The sequence below is a fragment of the Manis javanica genome, chromosome 1 (assembly GCF_040802235.1).
Source record: "Manis javanica isolate MJ-LG chromosome 1, MJ_LKY, whole genome shotgun sequence".
Lineage (NCBI taxonomy): Eukaryota > Metazoa > Chordata > Mammalia > Pholidota > Manidae > Manis > Manis javanica.
This window is the reverse complement of record NC_133156.1, coordinates 167,373,172-167,389,190: the sequence shown is the minus strand read 5'-3', so window position 1 is coordinate 167,389,190 and position 16,019 is coordinate 167,373,172. Positions and strand designations below refer to the sequence as shown.

General features: G+C 41.3%; 1 protein-coding gene across 1 annotated transcript in view; it reads left to right on the top strand.

Moving 5' to 3' along the window:
• Positions 1-2,491: 2,491 nt before the first annotated feature.
• CKAP2L (cytoskeleton associated protein 2 like) overlaps positions 2,492-16,019 on the top strand; it is a 33,196-nt gene continuing 19,668 nt past the window's right edge. Inside the window, exons 1-4 of the mRNA XM_073241080.1 lie at positions 2,492-2,602; positions 4,195-4,261; positions 5,694-5,745; positions 11,650-12,893. Coding sequence (XP_073097181.1) covers positions 2,566-2,602; positions 4,195-4,261; positions 5,694-5,745; positions 11,650-12,893 — 1,400 coding nt within the window. The 5' untranslated portion in view covers positions 2,492-2,565. The remainder of the gene's footprint in view (positions 2,603-4,194; positions 4,262-5,693; positions 5,746-11,649; positions 12,894-16,019) is intronic.

The window sequence follows — 16,019 nt, the reverse complement described above, 5'->3', positions numbered from 1 at the left end:
GAGGTTTCTTCAGGGTGATGAAAATGTTTTAAAATTGGATTGTACACTTTAAGAGAATGAATTATATGGTCTGTGAATATCTCAACAGAGCTGTTATAATTAACTAGGAAAAAGAGAGAGTGACGATTGAGTTCCCAGAAAGAAGAGTATAAAAAGGAATGAAGAAACAAACAGCATGACTGACTACAGTGAGCAAGGGGAGAATAGTAGGAGCTGAAGCTAAACAAGCAGACTAGGCCCTGTGGGGATTTGTAGGACATTAGCCTGCAAGCAAGAGAAGCCACTGAAGCCACGGGAGAACTGTGGTGGAGAGTTTGATTGATGAGTTGAGAATTGTGAAGCCTGCCTAGCTTTCTTTCCACTCTTTGTGTTCTACAAAATAGTCCTTCAAATATTCCATGAATGTAGAAGAGGGTGCAGAAGTGGCTTCTGTTGCTCCAAAGAACTAGGACTAATTAATGAGCAAGAGGCTTTTTTGAGCTCATGATCCCTTCCTCAGCTAATGAAGTCAAATCAAACACATAGATTCCATACTGAAAACAGTATGGCAGTTCCTCAAAATATTAAAAATTAAATTATCATATAATCCAACAATACTACTTCTAGATGTATAACCAAAATAATGAAAAGCAGGGACTCCAACAGATAGGTGTACACTTGCATTCATCTCAGCGTCATTCACAGGAGCCAAAAGACAGAAGCAACCCAACTGTGACAGATGAAGGTATAAACAAAATAGGGCACATAAACATCATGGAATATTTTCAGTCTAGGAAGCTAATCTGAGACATGCTGCAACATGAATGAATCTTGAGGACTCAATGTTAAATGAAGTAAGCCAGCCACAGAAAGACAAATGCTATCCCATTCCACTTCAATGGGATTCTGAAAGTCATCAAAATCCTGGGCAGCAGATGTGTGTTCACAAATCCGATGGCAGGCCCAAGTGGGCCAGTTGGGATGGGAAAGCACATCCACAAGGAAAGACCCAGAGATGCCAGATGAGACAAGAAAGTTTCTTGGGACTCATACAGGAAGACCAGGAGCACCAGCTGGAGGAGACTGCCCATCACTAACACAGACAGGAGGGAACTACTTATATGGGGTGAGGGGCACCAACTACAGGAGTGCCAGGGGTGAGGGGACAGTGACTACCTGTGTGCCAGGGGCAAGAGGACACATACTACCTATGTGCCAGGGGTGAGGGTGTTGGGGAGGAACTCGGTTCAGAGTCACAGGGAAATCAGACAGACTGAGACATGAAACCAAAGTCAGGAAGGCAAAGTAAATTTTATTTCACTCTGTACGGGGTAACAGAGTGGGCCTGCCTAAGATTAGACAGGCAAGCTGTTTACTGTGAGGCTTCTTTTTATGGGGTTTTTGGCAGGGCAGAGACATGCTTGATTGACAATCTTTGGCCTTGGAGCCCTAGTTAATTGGTAAAAAGAAAACATGGGCAGCACTCTGATATTTGCTGTGCCTGGTCTCAGATGTTTTCTTTATCTGGGGGAGTGTCTGTGCTTGGAAGCTTCTCATCTGGGAAGCCATTTTTCATCTGGGGAGTGTCTGGACATTCCAAGTCACTCCTGGCCCTTGAAACTTTAACTAATTGACTCTGTGAGTCCTTTCTGGCTCTCTGGTTTTATCTGGTTAACTCTTTGAGTCTCTTTTAGTGGGCTTTACTGGCTTTATTCTCTCTCCACCTAGCTCATATCTGTCTTTCTGCCTAACAAGGGGACAGTCACTACCTGCATGCTGGGGTGAAGAGGCAGAGGCTAGTGTCAGCCAGGGACAAGGAGACAGACCATGTGCTGTGTGAGCAGAGCCCCAAGGAACAAGACCGTGGTCAGGAGTCTGCGTCCCAAGGAGATGTTTCTGTGGATAAGGGGCCCAGGCCATCCACAAACCCGACACTTAGCTCGCAGCTCCAGGGAGGGACTCTGTGGACCCACCGTGACACGCGGCGATGCCTGTTCCCATGGGGGACCAGAGGGCGCAGGGCAGGGAGGGAGGCCAGTGAACGAGGAAGAAAAGGTTGAGGGCTGCATGGCGACGGAGTTTGTTCACTATGTATTGCTGGATGCGACTGCACCGCACGCCTGAAAAGAGTAAAACGTTCAGTTGTATTTTACACAACAAAACTCAAAACAGGACCCACAGCGCAGTACTAAAAGCCTGAGCGCGGAGACCGTGACCTGCAGCTCCGCGCTAGCGAGCGCCAGAATTCCCCCGGTCTGGGGGCCTTATTCTCCGTAGGTCGGTGGACCTTGGGGGAGAGAGGAATAAGGGTACGGAGGGTGAAGCTCCCCCTCGGGGCAGCCCTGGCGCACTGAGCCACCGCCTCTCCCCACCAAGGTGGTGCAGTTCTTCCAATCCACGGGCCCCGGGAGGCGGGCTCCAAGGGGAAGACCAATCGCAAGCGCCCCTTTCCTTTGGTCCCGCTCTCCCGCCCCTCTGACTGGCGAGTTTCAAACCCACAGGGGCCAATGAGAGCAGGTGGACGCACACAAGGCTCGGCTTCAGCTGCGAGCGCGACCTTTGAAGAAAAACTGTTGCTGAGGAGCAATGGAGAGGCCGCGGCCAGCCGCCGCCGCCGCTGCGGGTGAGTGAGTCCGCGGGCCCCTGGGAGGGAAGGAGCCGCCGATGGCGCGCTTTCGGCGGAAGAGGCCCTGCCGCCGCGGCGTCTTCAGCCCGGAGGCGGGCCGCTAGAGCGGGGTCGTGTGTTGTGCCGCTCGCCTCCCGGTCGCCTTCCCTGCGCTTGCGCGGCGGCGCCGCCGAGACCGCCTGTCACCTCTCCGGGTACGCTTGCCCGGCTTCTCCAGAAGGAAGCCAAGCGTTCCTGCGACCCGGATTTGTCTTCAGGCAGAGCCCTGGGGCCCAGGGCTGCGCCCCCCGCGAACTCTGACAGCTGCTCCGGGGCTGGTCTGACCCTAACTCGCGTAGCCTCTCCGGTCCGTCCCCTCCGTGGGGGTTGACGGCTAAGGGTCCTGCGTACCCTGCCCTTCGGATGCGCCCGGGGCCCCTGCTGCCTGGCAGATTCCTCCAGCTCAGATGCCACCTGCCCCGAAATGCACGCGGTGTTTACACAGCCCCAGTGGGAACCCCTGTGGGCTCTGCTTCGGGTCCTGGGCGCTGTCCTGGCACTCACACCGCATCCCTGAAGACCGGCATTGGTGTCCGTTCAGAGGCGCAGCAGTCGCAGGGTTTACTGAGCTGCAGAGGTCACAGGGCTGGGATTCCAACCCTGCCTCAGACCACAACAGCCCCTGGGGCTCACACCGCCTGGCGTGCCCTAAAATGTTATTCTCCCCACGTGCCCTCCTGATGCATCAGAGCTCTTTATCAAAACACAGGAAACTCAGTGTCGATGAGACTAAGAGTAGTCTTACACCCCTATAGTTTTTTTTTTTAGCCATTACTGAATTTTGGCTTTTCCCAGCCACCTACTCCCCTCACTCATTCTCTGCTTCCCAATTCCCATAATTCTTTCTGTGATCCTCTCTTACGGCACCTCAATTTTGCCTTATATTGTAATTATTATTGTTGTTTATCTCCACTACTAGACTAAAAGTACCAGAGGACAGAAATAACTAACTTTTCATCCCCTCACAAATGCCTTGCTTAGAAAATCCCCACATAGATGTTTGCTATGAACACCCTAACCTGGCCTATTTTTCCTCAGTCCCAAAAGAAGCCATGTAAGGGTTTGTGGACAAAAATCATGATCCCTATCAGAAAAAACATAAGACTAGGCCTGGCTCACCAGCCCAGGTGGACAAGTAACAGAATTCTTTGTGCCAAGCCTTTATTTTGCAGCTGAGAGCAGTGCCGATGAGCAAGGGCTCTGGGCCTGAATGAACCTAGTTTCGATTCCTGGCTTTGCCACATATTACCTAGTAACTTCGGACATACCATTTACCCTCTTTAGCTTTCCTACTGAAAAGCACCACATGGGACTGTTGTGCAGATTAAAGAAACTGATGTCAATGTGAGGAGCCTAGCAGAATGTGGCATATAAATGATAATATTGATGTTGATACTAACCTGGAAGCAAATTTGTAGGGCTAGGGACTTTATTCCATTATGGTCCAAAGCCAAAATCACTACAGAAAAGTGTCATCTTTTAGAATATAACTGAAGTGGCTAAAACCTCAAGCTAAAGTTCTGTTGTTTGTGTGCTTGCCTGTTTTGCAGAAGAGAGGCAGAGAAGGCTGCAGGAGTACCTGGCAGCCAAGGGCAAACTGAAATGCCACAGCACCAAGTGAGTGTGTCTCCGCGGTCATGCAGGTTTTGTTGCCCTAGTTGCTAATAGCAATTTAAAGCCTTTTCAAAATATAGCTCTTTTGTTTGCGGTCTACTCAGACTGCCTAGGGACCCCATGATAATTCAAAAGGGCATTTCAGTCCAGGCATGACAAAAAACTCTGGGCCTTATCTAGTACACTGGCAAAGATTTAAGCATCGTTATTGTGATAGTCTGCAAAGAAAGGAGGAGAGGGTCTACAATATCACCCAAAATGCTGGAAGCTTTTCCTGTCCCTTCCGTTTTTCTGGGGAAAAGTGATTCTCATGAAGGCATTGTTCAGTAAAGGAGCTGAATCACCTAGACTCTCGTGTTTCTTGCTAAAGCAGAGAGCCGGTTTACCATTCCTCCATGGCTCACATCAGCATGGTCCAGCCTGCCCGTGCTGTTTGCACATTGTCTTCGCACTTACTCCTGAGGTGGACAGAATGTGATTGCTTCACATTTATCTTTTGTCGACATCTTGCCATCTTGGTGGTGTTATTTATCCCTCTTGCTTACCATTTATGTATTTTCTCCCCCAACGTATTGCTAAACTTTTATTTGAAAATAAACTTTTACAAAATTACCTTTTGCCCTTTAGTTTAGCTTCTTTTCACTTCGGGTTTTTTTAACTCAATCTGTTACCTTGATTAAATAAACAATTCATTTATCTGACAAATATTTATTTAACATCTATAGGGTATCAGTCACTCTTGATTCTGGAACTATGGTGCTTAAGAAGATAGAGATCCCTGCCTTCCTAGGGCATGCATTCCAATAGGAGAAGCAAACAAGTCATAATCAGAATCCTATTAGTCTGGCAGTTGTCCTTGGTCCATGTCCGAAAGTGAATCCTTATCAATTCTCCTCTATTTAACTACCCTTTTTTGCATTTTGTCTCACTAGTGAAGTATCATATGTGCCCTTATTTTTTAGTTATATGGCTTTCTTCACCCCTGAAAATTCACTATGGGAGATACTTAAAAGAAGAACATTTTTTAAAGAAGCATTTATCTTATTTGGCATTCTATCTCTAGTGTCTAGCACATTGCAGTGTTCACAGAATGATGTTTGAAAGAATAGGACTATGTAAATATGGAGAAAACACATATTTAATATTGATAGAATGCTGTTTACACAAAGGACATCTCTGAAAGAATCACCAAAAATGTGGGTTAGAGTGGTTGTGGTCTCTGAGGAGGAGAATAATGGGACTAAGGAAGACATGATGAGACTTTTATTGAGTATAATTTTGAATTATTTTACCATACACAGAAATTCTAATGATTTAATACTCTAATCGTAAGTCTATTCACAACAAAAAAATCATAAGAATTTTTAATCACTATACTTCCCAAGCCTTGCTGATCCTTCTGTAATGAGAATTAATCTTATGTTGTCTTTTACAGGCCTTATCTAAAAGCCAAGATTAATTGCCCAAATCCTCCACCTTCCAAATTGGTAAGTAGAAATCAGTCTTTTAAAAAATATCTATTTTGGGTGGTTAATAATAAAAATAACAAAGATGTTAGCAACCTAAAGAACATGTTTTCCAAAGGTATTTCTTATAAGAACAGTTTGGTTTAATGGGAGACAGAGTCATTTTTTGGAAAGTGTAACATATTATAGTTCAGTTTTGTTACCAAAATAAATCTGTAGGTGCACTTAGGTCCTCTTAACAGCTAGCATTTATTGAATACTCACTATGTGTCTAGTGTTTTTCTGACTTGCATTAACTCTTTGAGTCCTTACAACCTTATGAGGTAGGTACTATTAGTAGCCATATTTTACAGATGGGGAAACTGAGTCACGGGTTAAGTAACTTCCCATGGTCACATAGTTATTAAGTGACAGAGCTGAGAGCCTGTCATCTTAACCACTTTGGTATGCTGTCATGAAGTTAAATAGCTCAGTAGTCATTAAAAAGAAAACACCTATGTTGGGTCTTCCAAGTTATTTAACAAGAATATGCTTCCTAATCAGTTCAGTTCAGCTGCATTGTGAATAGACTGGTAGGTATATCCTAACATACTTAAGGTTTCAATGAGAGAAATTAGCCTTCTGAAAGTGGCACAAATTCTTTGTTTATAATAAAATAATCACTAAAAGAATCCCAATTTTAATTTTTAAACCATATTTTATCTAAGTTCTATAGAGTAACTGAAATAATGTTGTATAAAGTGAGACATTGGTACCAGTTTTAATAAGTTTCAATGATTCAGTCACTAAACACATACATATATATATACACAACAGCTATATGCATAGGCATATATATGTCATATATGGACCATATACGTTATGTGTACATGTGACATGGTTGGACCCTGGAGGATAGAAAACATATAAAGCAAAATTGGTACATGATGTGAACAGTTGGGAATCACTGGGTTAGACTTGTGCTTTATGCAGAGTGAACTAGTATAGCAAGTCTTAAAGGAAGAATCTGGAAAAGACCCTTGTTCAAAGCTCCTAGAGGCTTCTATGGAAACTGGCAATACTGATTTCAGTAAATCATCTCTTAAAAGAAGTGATATCTACCTTATCTGTCTTACACAGTTATGAAGATAAAAATGTAATGGGGGATGCAATTATGGAATAGGAGAAACTAAAAGGCAAATAATAGTCATTAGTACAATTGCATAATGCTTTACAATTTAAAAAACATTTTTATACCTACTGTAATAGCTAACATTTGAGCACTCATTTTCTTCAGATAATGGACAAAACACTTTACCACAAAAGCATGGCTATATGATTTAATGTCCATATACCTTTGAAAGTAGAAGGAGGTGCTGTTAATAATTATGTTGGGCCAACAGGCATGAATCTATACTATCTTACAAAAACCAGGAGATTATGGCACTCTTCCTAAAAGGTAGATATCATTATTATTTTGTTATCATTATTAGTATTCCCATTTTACAGATGAGAGGACTCAGGCTCAAAGAGATTAAGTAAGCCAAAATTATACAGCCAGGAAGGGTCAGTCAAACCCAGGACTTGAACAAAGCTTTTCTGGCATACTCCTACTGCAGTGTTACTACTCAAAGGAACAACACAAAGTTTTTCATTTTCTGTTCCTATCCTGGAGTTTTAACATATTGAACCAAAAGTTGAAACGATTCCTTGAAACCATGCTCTTAACGTTTATTGAGAAACAGTAACGAATAATAGTTAAAAATTGCCTAGGTTCAATCCTAACTCCTTCATTTTCTAGCTAAGTGGCATTAGGTAAGTTATTTGACTTTATCTGGAATAAAACAGGAATAAAAAGCATATCTCATATAGTTGTTCGAAAGGATTGAGTTAGTGCATATTGAAATACATCTTGAAATGTCTGCAGTTGGGGTATATGTTGTTCTAGACGTGCATAAAATATCTCCAGTGGGTATGCATGGAATCAATTTCCATATCCTCAACTTCCGTATGTGATTTTGCCTAAAACTGGTCTGTTTTAGAATGTGCCTCACATACAGTTTCTCCTTTGCCATGTCCCTTGGCACTGTTCTTTCTTCCACTTTTCAATTATTTGTTTCTCTGCTTATTTTAGACAAACCACTCACCACCCATCCTATCCCTAGTTTTAATATGGTGCTTTGCCCTAATTTTAATATAATGCCTGCCCTCCAAGGCACAAAATCAAGGGACAATTTGAAATAATGGTGTTGATATGGAGAAAGCCTTTCATAGTTCAGGTGGCTTCTGGTTCTTTGCATTCAACACTGTCATCTGGTAGGACATGAAAAATAATGTTTTGCTTAGAGATCACTGTTATTTTTAATATAAGCTTCTGGATGAGTTCGCAGAATTGACTGTTGTGCTCTAACAAGACATCTTTTACTCCCTTCTACTTATTAAAGCGAACAAATTTCCTCAGTATTTTTACTTGAAAAAGAATAAAATTGATGCAAACTTCTGTCTCATTCTAGAAATAAGTAATATAATGTTGCCCAATGATACATGAAGTAATTATGGGGGGAGGGGAGCTCCAACCAACTGATTAAGAGATACATTTCTACTTCTTTATGAAAAAATATTTTAGTTTTTATGTTTTTAATCAAAATTGGTAACATTTATCTTTGCTGAAATATTTATGGTTATGGTAAATACAAATTTAAATGAATTTATATACACATATTTGTTGAGAAGTATGATAGGATAATGAACTATAAACTTCCAAACACAAAAATCTAGGATACAAATTTTGTGGTGAACAGGAACGAAAATAGACGAAGGAGAAAAGGAAAGGTATTATATTTTCAATCGTTAAAGAAGAATGTATAATTTTTTGAATGGGTTATAATGGGTATCAAGTTTCATTTTATCTTAAAATGTCAATATTGACAGTGTGCCTGAAATTACATCTTTTGCAGTCATCTAAACTTAATGAAAAATGTTAGATGTTAACTTTAAAACATATGAAAGCGTACAGAGTTCATCAAAATTATTTTGGGAGTACATGAACAAAAACACTCAAAACACACTGATAAAGATGAGCTCTATAATCTCTCCCAGCTCCATTATAGCCCTTATTTCATCAAATCATAATTTGTTGTGTACATATCTTTTCTGTTAGAGCCTCGGGGCAAGTGTCATCTTGCTCCAGCACAGTGTCTAGCAGGCATTCAGTAAATCTCTCTTGACTTAAGCCCCAGTCATATCCTTTGTGAATTTTTCTCCCTTCTCTGGCTTCATATGTCCAGAATGAAGGAATCAAATTCAGTGAATCAGTTGTTCCTTCTTATACATTTTGTCTTTGTTTTTTTAATCAAATAAATCCATCAGTTCTGCAGTGAGTTGTCAGTGAGACCAGGAGTCAGAGACTAAAATTCTAACTCCAGCTCTGCCTCTAATGCCTTGCCTAAACTTGGGCAGCTCACTTTCCCTCTCAAATGAGGGGTCAGTTTAATGATCTCTAAAATCACTTCCAGCTCTAATGGTCTCTATCTCCATGTTGATTACAGGTTCTTCTGCTAGCCTGATGATTCTTCTAAGCCTAGTTTTCTCTCTTGATGAAGTGCTTAAAACTACATGGCAAGTCTACCACCTACAATAAGTTAGCAAGGCCAGGATGATCTAAAAGATATAAAAACACTTCAAGAGAATAATTGCAAATTATATATATGATAAGATCTAGTATCCAGGATATATACAGAATTCTTATAACACAACAATTAAAAGACAACCCAATTTTAAAATAGACAAAGGATCTGAATAGACCCTTCTCTGAAGAAGGTGCACAAATGGCCAATAAGGACATAAAAAGATGCTCAACATCATTAGCCATCAGAGAAATGCAAATAAAAACCACAATAAGATCCCAATTTACACCCACTAAGATGGTTATAATCAAAAAGACAGATAGTAAGTGTTGGGGAAGATGTGGAAAAACTAGAAGCCTTGTACTTGGCTGGTAGAGACACAAAATAGTGCAGCCACTTTGGAAAACAGTTTGGCAAGTCTTCAAAAGTTAAACATAGAGCTACCATATGACCCAACAGTTCCACTCCTAATACCCAAGGGAACTGAAAATATGCTCACATAAAAACTTACAGCAAATGTTCATAGCAGCATTATCCCTAATAGTTAAAATATAGAAACAACCCAAATGTCCATCAGTTGATGAATGGGTGACCAAAATGTGATATATCCATACAATGAGCTAGTTATTTAGCCATAAAAAGTAGTGAAGTGAGTGTGTGGGAACAAAAAGTATATGGGAACTCCCTGTAATTTCCACTCAGTTTTGCTTTGAATCTAAAACTGCTCTAAGAAATAAAATTTTTCAATTGAAAAAATAAAATAATAAAGTACTGATACATGCTACGACATGGGTGAATCTCAGAGACATGCTAAGTGAAAGAAGCCAGACAAAAGGACACATATTATATGATTCTATTTATATGAGATGTCTAATCTAGGCAAATCTATAGAGACAGAAAGTAGGTTAGTGGTTGCCAGGGTCTGTGAGGAGAGGGAAATGGGGAGTGACTCCTAGCAAGTATGGGATTTCTTTCTGGGGCAATAAAAATATTTTGGAATTAGATAGTGGCAATCGTTATACAGCCTGTGAATATATTAAAACCCACTCAATTGTACACTTTAAGGTGAATTTTATGGGATGCAAATTATATCTCAACTTATTTAAATGTACAAAAGAAAACAGCCAAGGAAGAGCACATATTTGGAAACTTTCATATCAACACCCCCCTGCCTCTTCAGTAAGCAGTAATTGCAAGATGAGAGGTGGATGTAAATGTTAGGGCTCAGGAATAACCCTGCTCTAACCATGTATGTATACCATCATCTCTCTGCCTCCCATTCCAACCCTCCCCAGCCCACCACTACCAACACACACACACACACACACACACACACACACACACACACACACACACACACACACACACACACACACACACACACACCATTCCAGGGCAGACATCTTTTGTCCCTGGTGCCAAATGGTTCTGGTTATAGACTTCCTTTACACACTCACAAGGCTTATTTAGTAACTCTGAACAGTACTATTGAATTAAACATAGAGTGGTAACTAGCACTCCTGAATCTTCCCCTGGAGACATATATTCTGCAAATCTCTACCAAGTTCTCCTGAATAATTTTGCTTGCAGTACAGATGCTCCAGAATCCACACGGCTTGGCCCTATTATTTACCATATCAATTCTAAACTCCTCTCCCTAGTTTTTAAAGTTCTCTGTAACCTAATCCTTCCTTTCTCATCCAAAATTAAATCAGATGACTGAAACATTTTCTTGTTAATAACATAGAATCTAACCGTGAAACCCTTGCCTGACTTCACAAATATGACTGACTTTTCTACTGAGATGTTAGATGCTTATTGAGAGCTATTCCACAGTCTCTCAGGCCTGCCAGCATCTACCACCTATCCCTGCCCCAATTTCCAGGTATGAGACCAAGGTTCTTGAAAGACTCTGACATTTACAAAGGCAGGGTTATTTTTTAAAAAATCAGTGTAGCAATACAAAGTACTACTAGGAGGAACTTGGTAGGTACAAGTTTATTATGTATGTATATTTCCAGAGTCCCTAGAAGGACACTTCACTGGGGCATAACAGGCATTTGGCAAATACTTATTTGATTAAGGCAAATTTATTTATTAAATGACAGTTTTTGTATGTTCATTATATCTCTGCTTAATTCTATCAAGCTAAAAGATTCTGATATATTTCAGATAGGAACTCCAGTAATAAATATCATCTATTAGTGAGCCTTTATTTTCTCAGGATTCAACTTTGTTAAATGAAATAACTCATTTTTTTTTAAACAGTGAGCTGTGATTATAAATTTACTTTTTTTGACATTTTTCTTTGTCATTTTAGGCTTTTAGACCCAAAAAAGATGTTACCAACCATGTTGCTTTGCCCATCAATGCTACAAGACCCATCAGCATTAAACCTCAGCCCAGACCTACCAGCATCACAGGGTCCCAGAAGCCAAAGTTGGAGCCCCCAAAACTTGTGGGCAAGAGGCTGATATCAGGGTGTGTTTCTTCTAACCCAAACTGTAAACCGTTCAGCAATAGTCAATACCAGCAGAAAGCTACATCTTCCACTACTGGAGAACTGTTAAGAAAAACCGTGGGGTCACTTAATGTAAAGGAATTGAAAACTAAAAAGCAGCAGATAACAGATCAAGGAAATACTCAATGTACAGACTCTGTGGACAATGCCCATGTTGAAAATGAATCCTTGAACAGCTTTCTAAAAGAGATGAATAAAGAGAACTTGCCCCAAACCTTTCCAGACTCTGAGAGGAAGCCAGATTCTGAAGTGTGGGCCCTAAGAAAGCCAAAGACTAACTCTTACAATCAAAACAAGAGTAGTCTGGCTCCTAAACAAGCCTTGGGCAAAAGTTCAGAGAATAAAGCTGTTCTGAAAGACAGAGTTAATAAACAATTTGTTAGAGAAACACAAATCAGGATTCCACCAGTAAAGTCCCAGCAACTCCCTAGAGGAGCAGATCTTGCAAGACCAGGAGAAAAACCCCCAAAGATAGATCCTTTTCACTCTGTTAATAGAACTCAAACATCTAAGAAACCAGTGGTCAAGGACATAAAGGACTTAAAGGTTAATAGAGGTAAATATGAAAGATCAAATGAAACTAAGTTACAATCGCGCATTGTTACTGAACAGAAAGTAAAAGGTACAAAGCCCTGGACACACCCTGGTATGCTTCAGGGTGGAAAAAACAACAGACATCTGAGCATTAAGCAAGATCAGAAATCCACTCAGACCTGTTTTAGACCTCAGACATCATGTGTACCTCAAAAATCGAAGGCCATAAACCAAAGTCCTAATTTGGCAGTTGGCAACTTTAACTCCATCATTCCAAGCACCCCCAGTGTAAGAGCAAATGGAACTAATGGGAATCAATGCAACAACAGCTGTCAACAAAAGCCATGGACTTTGGAAGCCAAAGTGAAAAAAACTCTTCCCCAGAATCATTTTCTAAACAAGACAGCTCCCAAAACTCAAGCTGGTAACACGACCATAAATGGAAGACCGGTCCCAAAGGAGACCCAAACTAACCCAAATACTAAAAAGACCACAGCAGAGGATCGAAGGTACTTTGCTTTAATTTCAAACGTTTGTAATTTAAGATGATTAGGCAAATTAGTCATCAGGAATACTCAAGAAATAGGCCATAAACAATGGCACTAAATAATTGTTAGCTACAACCCTGAGAAAATATCTGGAGCAACTATAACAAATATTAAGACTTGACAGAGCTGAGTGGACATACTGTGTTATACATTATTCTCTATAAATTTCTTGGTGCTTGAAATAATTTATTTTCTAAAAAGAAATTGAAACAGAATGGTCGAGTAGAAAATACAGGTTGCTGATGTTGACTGTTCATTCAAAAAGTACCCTTCCGGGACTGAACAGCAATAGAAGAGGGCAGGGTAAGAGGAGATAGAAGAGGGAGTTTACATAACTAGGAAGTGGGGAGATGGTAGTCCCTTGACAAGCAGACAAGTAGTTAAATCCAGAAAATGTATCAGGGAAGCAGAAACAGGGAACTTTGATGAGTCTGAGCAGGCCAAGATTTGGAAAGTAAGCTAAGTCAGAGAAGAGCAGTCATTTTACACAGAATTCAGAAGGTAGAAGTAAGCATCTCAGGTTGCTGGTGGTTAACATTAACATCTGTGATGCTTGAAACTGAGCCAAAAGATTTCATGTCCTTTCTGCACAGGACCAGACATAATCTCACAATGTAGTGAGCCTCCCAGGAGAGGCACCTATATATACTTGGTTGGAGTAGAAAATAAGGAGATTCCTGAAAAGGGTGAAAGGAATGTGTAAAATAAGATGAAAGCTGAAAGGTATAGCAAGGTAGAGTGAGGGCAGGATTGATTCTCCAAGTAAATCCCCCAGCACCACAGATGAACTCACTGAAGAGACAGAAAACAAACAACTTACTTCAGGGTGATGTGACAGAGAAAGTGAGGCTGGGATGACTTCTTTCTATAGAAGAGTAAGGGGAAATTCAACAATGACATCTGGGCTGGGAAAAGGACAGTGACAGGAAGGATCAGCCTTCTGAGCAAAAGGAAAACTTGAGTACAAAGACCCTGAGCTGGTGAATGAGGAAGTCAGGGTCCCTACCCTGAAGTTCACAATAAGAGATGGTGGACTGTAAGGCAGTGTGTGGAGTACTGACCATGTTTGATTACAAAAAAGAAGGAGTCTGGAGAGGGACATATCACTCACTTGTTCCTCAGTGCTCCTTGAAAACCTACAGTGTGCCAGGCACGGGAGGCAGTAGTGGGCACACAGTCCAGCCTCTGCCCCTAGAGCACCTTTTTCCTGGTATGTACAGAAGTCCTAGAATAATGAAATCATGGTATTGAGGTTTTGGGAATAAATCGGCTTTAGAAAAAGCAAGTTCCCTCTTCATTTATGATTAGGAGGAAGGCTAAGGAGAAGCGAAGAATGCCGGGAACATGGGGGAAACACATCCAGATGTCTCAGCTTCTATCATTGAGCAGGGATGTTAAGTGAAGGTAAAGAGGGAGCAGCAGTTGGGGCTGAAATAAGCACTGAATTGATTGTGCTCTGGAGTAAAGGAGAGAAACAAGAGTTAATCAGTTATTGAAATTCTGGAAAAAGCAAAACTATAATGACAGATAAGAGATCAGTGATTACCAGGAGCTGAGGATGAGGGCAGAGTTGACTCCCGAGGAGCATGAGGGAATTTTTGAGAGTTTTGTATCTTGGTCGTAGTTACTGTTACATGGCTTTACATGGCTTCATGCATTTGGCAAAATTCACATAACTATACACTGAAAAAGGGAAATTTTACTGTATGCTATTGCACACTTGTGTGCCAAACACTGTGCTAGGCACAGGAACATCCAAGGTATCTGCCTTTATAGAGTTTGCATTCTAGTGGAGAAGACAGAAAATCAAAACATTGATTAAATACATCAGAATAATTACAGGTAATTGCTTCTCCAAGCATGTGTCATTTGAGCAGAGAGCTGAAGACTGATAATACAAGACCATGAGGCAGGAATGCACTTGGCTAAGTAACTGAGATTATGCCAGTGCTCCTGGAGGGTGAGCAAGAGGGACTGCAGTAGGACATGAGGTTGGAGAGGTAAGCAGTTCATGCTGCACCTCAGCCATGGAAGACATTTTGGACTGTATTCCAAGAGCCAAGGAAGTTCCTGACAGTGACTCAATCTGGTTTACATTTTAAAGATCACTCTAGCTACTGTGCACAGGATGAATTTGATGAGGGTTAGAGTGGAAGCAAGGAGATGAGTCCGGAGGCAGCTGCAGTATTTCAGGTGACAGTGATATGGACTAGGAGGGTGGTCATGCAGGTACAAGGTATACAGACTCCACAGTGATGTTGGATGTTGGGAGGAAAAAGGATTAAAGACAACTCCTGGTTTTAAGCCTCAGCAACTGGTCAGGTTTGGGTACTGTCTACCAATGTAGGAAGGCTGTTTGGGAACTGATCTGGAGATGAAAATTAAGAGCTTTGTTCTGGCCAATATTAAATTTGAAATCCCTGCCAAACATCCAAATAAAAGATATCAACTAGGCAGTGGGTTTTACACAGTTTGGGACTGTAGGGAAAGATCTGGGCTGAAATGTGCATTTGTGAGTAATAAACATGTCATTGTACATAAAGAAGCTGAAGCACCTCCATCCAAACACTTGGGTCTATGTGTCTTAGTGCCCTCCAAACAGTAATCTTTGGACTGCTTAGAAGCACCAGTAGAGAATGTGACAGTGGGAGAGAGTGAGGGTTAGCAGTTGGCACCCTCAGTGACCAACTTCTTAAGAAAAGAGCCCTGAAATTATTGAGCCTGCTTAGGACAGTGGAGGTCATGTGTGGTCTGGAGAGAGCTAAGGAACTGGGCAAAAGGAGTCACTTTGAGTAAGACCAGATTAAGGGCAGAATGCAGATTTGGTGGGTCTGCTTGAGTGACAGATATAAAGTTCATAGTGAAGGAATGGAGTGCTGAGTTAGAGATCTCAGAGATGGAGGAATGTCTTAGGAAAGCAAGTGTCAGAGGGAGCATACAGGTGAAATGAAATTTTTCAGAGGAAAACAATGAAAAATAATCATGAAGTAAGGAGTTTGAGGACTGAGACACCTAGTAATCCCCTGGCATAAGCATTCTGAAGGGTAGGGCACTAGTGCTGCCATTACCTGTTTGTACATTGTTTTT